The sequence below is a fragment of the Tachyglossus aculeatus genome, assembly GCF_015852505.1.
Source record: "Tachyglossus aculeatus isolate mTacAcu1 chromosome 12 unlocalized genomic scaffold, mTacAcu1.pri SUPER_6_unloc_2, whole genome shotgun sequence".
NCBI lineage: Eukaryota > Metazoa > Chordata > Mammalia > Monotremata > Tachyglossidae > Tachyglossus > Tachyglossus aculeatus.
In genome coordinates, this window is record NW_024044829.1 from 3,396,592 (window position 1) to 3,400,917 (window position 4,326).

Below are 4,326 nucleotides of genomic sequence, written 5' to 3' on the forward strand. Positions count from 1 at the left end.
TTTGGGGACTCAGATCCAACCCAAAGATTGGAGAAATCAGTGGGATTCCCCAAAACACCCCAGGAGGTACCCCCAGGGCTGCAGACCTGGATCCTGAAAGCCCCTCCAATCTTTAAAATCTGACCAGCTTTGAAAGCCCTACTGCATTATAAGAATAGCAGGATTGACAGGGCGGATTCCTTAGGCCAAACTGCAACCCGAATCTGACCTTGAAGACTGGATTTCTGCCTTGATGTGTAAGGGAAAGTCAGGGAAGGAGGATGAAGTAGGAGAAATGGATGGAAAATCAGTGACAAGAGTAGTACTTAGATTATAAAACAAAATATGGCTGCTAGTTATGGCCTGATGATTAACAGAACCTTCAAAGAGAGTGTGCTTATTGCCAAGAAAGGAAAAGCTTCAGATAGCTTTAATTCTAACTTAGGTTCACTACCCTTTCCCTCCAGCTCCAACCCCCTGATCATTATTCCTCATTCAGGGGGGTTAAACAATCTTTTCACCTCCATCTATTAGAACATAAAAATAAACCTAGCAATATTCCCAAAAATGTTCCTATAGAGCTATGTTGTAACTTTCAAAATACAGTGTGGAATTAATCACATGTGTTTACCCATTCACATTTAAGGCTAAACAATGCCTTCTGAACTCTCCAGTTCTACCTCACAATAGATCTAACATTCTGCAAAAAGACATTTTCTATGGCAAACCATTAAAATGTCTACAGTTCTGGGGAACACAGCTTTCTTCTCAATATTTTCTTCAGTGCACCTTTCATTTCACTGCTTCTCAAACTGTAGATGAGAGGATTTAGCAGGGGCGTGAGCAGAGAATATGCCAGAGAGAGCAATTCCTTGCTCTCTGCAGTGTAACTGGCCTTTGGTTGCAAGTAAGTGAGATTAGCTGGGCCATAGAACAGGGTCACAGAAGTCAGATGAGAAGCACAGGTGGAGAAGGCTTTTTGTCTTCCTGCTGTCGAAGGCATTTTCAGAATAGTGTAGAGGATGTGAATGTAGGACAGAAGTATCATCAGGAAAGGAAGCATAACCACTGAAATGGTGCCCATATAGGCATAGATTTCATAAAGGAAGGTGTCTCCACACACCAGTTCCAGTACCGGGGGAGTTTCACAGAAGAGGTGGTTAATTGTATTGCGTCCACAAAATGGAAAGCTAAATACCCAAGGGGTTTGGATTATGGCAATAACTGATCCAGAAATTAGAGAACCCGATGCTAGCTTGGTGACAACTGCTTTAGTCATAAGGACAGGGTAATGCAGGGGATTACAGATGGCCACGTAGCGATCATAGGCCATTGCACATAGGAGAAAGCATTCTGTAACCCCTAGGAATAGAATGAAATACATTTGCACAACACAGCCAACAAACGAAATGGTTTTGTGATCCGTTGAAAGAATTACAAGCATTTTAGGGACAATCGTTCCACTGAAGCAAGTTTCTAAGATGGACAAGATCCTCAGGAATAAGTACATAGGAATATGAAGACTCTGTTCCAGGGTGATGATGAAGACAATGACCATGTTTCCTACCAGAATAATTAAGTAAATGATTAAAAACACCACAAACAGAAGAAACTGCAGTTTGGGAAAGTTGGAAAAACCCAGGAGAATGAAGTCAGTCACAGCGCTCTGGTTTCCCCTCATCATTTCAAGCATGAAAACAGGAAGGCAAATGGCATTTAATGCTCTTTAGCATGAGTTTAACTTATTTTGTAATATGGCTTCTGCAATGACAACATCCTGTTCAACATTCATTTCCAGTCATCCGTGAGAGATCAGAAATCAGCATTCCCATCTCTTCTGGGATCTCCATTTGGCATTTGTTACAGTCACTGAGCAAAGCACCAGGATGATTTTTAAATCACCAGGATGGGAAATTTCCCTCAAAGCTGAAAAATGGATGATGGATATTCCTAGACCAAAAGGACAGAAGCAAATTCGTCATTAGATAGAGAGTTTAATTCTACACAGTCATAGATACCATGGGTTTTGTATATATAAGCATAAAAAAGCTTTGCCATTCATGTATAAATCAATCAACCCATCCATGATATTTATTGAGCACTTACTACGTGCTTGGAAGAGTATTTGGAGCACTTGGGAGACAACAATATGACAATGTAACTGGAACATCCCCTGTCCACTCTGAATTTACCATCAAGAGGGGGAGCAATGTCAGAAATGGGATTTGAACCCCTGCCTCTCTTCAGAGAGAAGCCCCAACAAGGGGAAGTGACAACTTGAGTCTGCCTACTCAGACCACTAGGCCAGGGCTCTTGCTCTTCCTCTAGGAATGCAGACACATAGTTTCTGTTAACAAGATTTGTTTCTGGAAAGTATTCTATATGATCAAATTTAGGTTTAGACGTTTGACCACCCTGAAGAGAGGAATAACTGCCCCCTTCTCTAGGATCACATGACAGCCAGTGGTGATGTGCAATGTGACTTATTGACATCATTAGGAACGATGTATTGTAGTCCTCCCTAACCTATTTTTCTCCCACCTGAACATATCCAACCGACCAATCAATCCATAATATTCTCCCAAGCACTTAGTACACAGTGAGCACTCAATAAACATGATTGATTGATTAATTGATAATGTCCATTGAGTTCTTTCTCTGTGCAGAACACTGCACAGAATTCTTGAGAAAGGACACTAGAATTAGTAGACAAAATCCCTGCCCTCAAGGAGTTTACAGTTAGTGGGAAAGACAGACAATAAAATAAATTACAGGTAAGGAGAAAGTAATAAAGTAGAAAGATACAAAACTCATTGCCTGGAACTGTCACCTCTGGAGATATATCACTAATTCAGATCTTGCAATTGCAATTCATCAAAAGTTCCGAAAAGAAAATTCATGATGATAAAAATCTCCAGACGTTTGAGAGGTCACTCCAACTCAAAAGCAACTATCACCCCCGTGATGATGTACTCTGAGTAGTAATGTCTCTTACAGTCTGAAGCCTGTCCTGTATATATGTGTGCCTGCATATATGAGTGTGTGTTCGTTGGGGAGGCCTCTGCAGTGCTCTATGGAATTCTCCTTTATTGTCTATTATCAGGCATGTGTGTTTAGGCGCTCCAGAATAACTCGTATTTAGGGATTGTGGGATTCATTTTCATGCCTTTATTTTCCTGCCATTCTCCCTGCCCCTGATGTTATTTATGACTCTTCTGATTCATACCTCTCACATGCAGTTCATCTTCAAATCCTGTTGGTTTTTCCTCCACAGTTTTCTAAATCCATCCCTTCCTCTCTTTATTATTTTTATTATTCCTCAGTCTCTTATTCCCACCATTCTGATCCTTATCTCTCCTCTTCACCCCTCTTCACCTTTCTAAGTTTGAAGTGACTCAAAAGTAGAATTTATTAAGCACTCACTGTCTGAAAAGCCCTGAACTAAGCAATTAGAAAAAATACATGGAGAGGAGACATGGTCCATTAATCTTGTCTTATGCCATCGAGTCGTCTCCCACCTGTAGCGACACCATGGACACATCTCTCCCAGAATGCCCCACCTCCATCTGGAGTCGTTCTGGTAGTGGATCCAAGAGAGTTCTTGGTAAAAATACAGAAGTAGTTTACACAGAGTCAACTTGAGTCTCCACCCTTGACTAGATCCCATGCTGCTGCTGCTTAGCACAGTTGAGTTTTGGCTTGTAGCAGATTGCCTTCCACTTGCTAGCCACTGCCCAAGCTAGGAATGGAATAGGTATGCTTCTGCTTGACTCTTTCTCACATAGTCGAGCCTGGTAGAGTCCTGGAAACTCTCCAGGTGAAACCCTGAGAGAGGAGTCCATTAATACAACAATATGAATAAATAAATTATGGATATGTAAATAAGTGTACAGTGCTCTGCACACAGTAAGCACTCAATAAATACGATTGATGATGAAGTGCTGTGGGACTGATGGGGTTAGTATAGGGTGATATTCCCAGTGCAAGGGTGATGTGGAAAGGAGTGGAAAATGAGGAAATGAGGGCCTAGTTTGGGAAGGCCTCATGGAGGAGATTTGCCTTCAATAAGGCTTTGAAAGTGAGAGAACAATCGTCTGTTGGGTACAAAGAGGGAAGGATTCCAGGCCAGAGGTAGAATGTGGATGAGAAGTTGGCAGTGAGGTAGGTGAAAATAGTCTCCAGTTGTGACAATGGGAACTGTGTGATTGTTATCGTCCCATATCCCTCCTACAATTCCTTTCCAAACTCCTTGAACGAGTTGTCTACACGCGCTGCCTAGAATTCCTCAACAACAACTCTCTCCTCGACCCCCTCCAGTCTGGCTTCCGTCCCCTTCATTCCACGGAA

General features: G+C 41.9%; 1 protein-coding gene and 1 non-coding gene across 2 annotated transcripts; both read right to left on the minus strand.

Moving 5' to 3' along the window:
• Positions 1-718: 718 nt before the first annotated feature.
• LOC119921267 (olfactory receptor 10A3-like) lies at positions 719-1,663 on the minus strand. Its single transcript, XM_038741584.1, has one exon. The coding sequence runs from the start codon at positions 1,661-1,663 to the stop codon at positions 719-721; it is 945 nt and encodes a 314-aa protein (XP_038597512.1).
• A 2,013-nt stretch (positions 1,664-3,676) lies between these two features.
• LOC119921505 lies at positions 3,677-3,814 on the minus strand. Its single transcript, XR_005448540.1, has one exon. It is a non-coding gene; the product is annotated as a small nucleolar RNA SNORA7 (small nucleolar RNA).
• Between the last annotated feature and the right edge of the window lie 512 nt (positions 3,815-4,326).

Excerpts from the sequence above, each read along its gene's own strand:
- LOC119921267 (XM_038741584.1), bottom strand. The coding sequence starts at position 1,663 with ATGATGAGGGGAAACCAGAGCGCTGTGACTGACTTCATTCTCCTGGGT.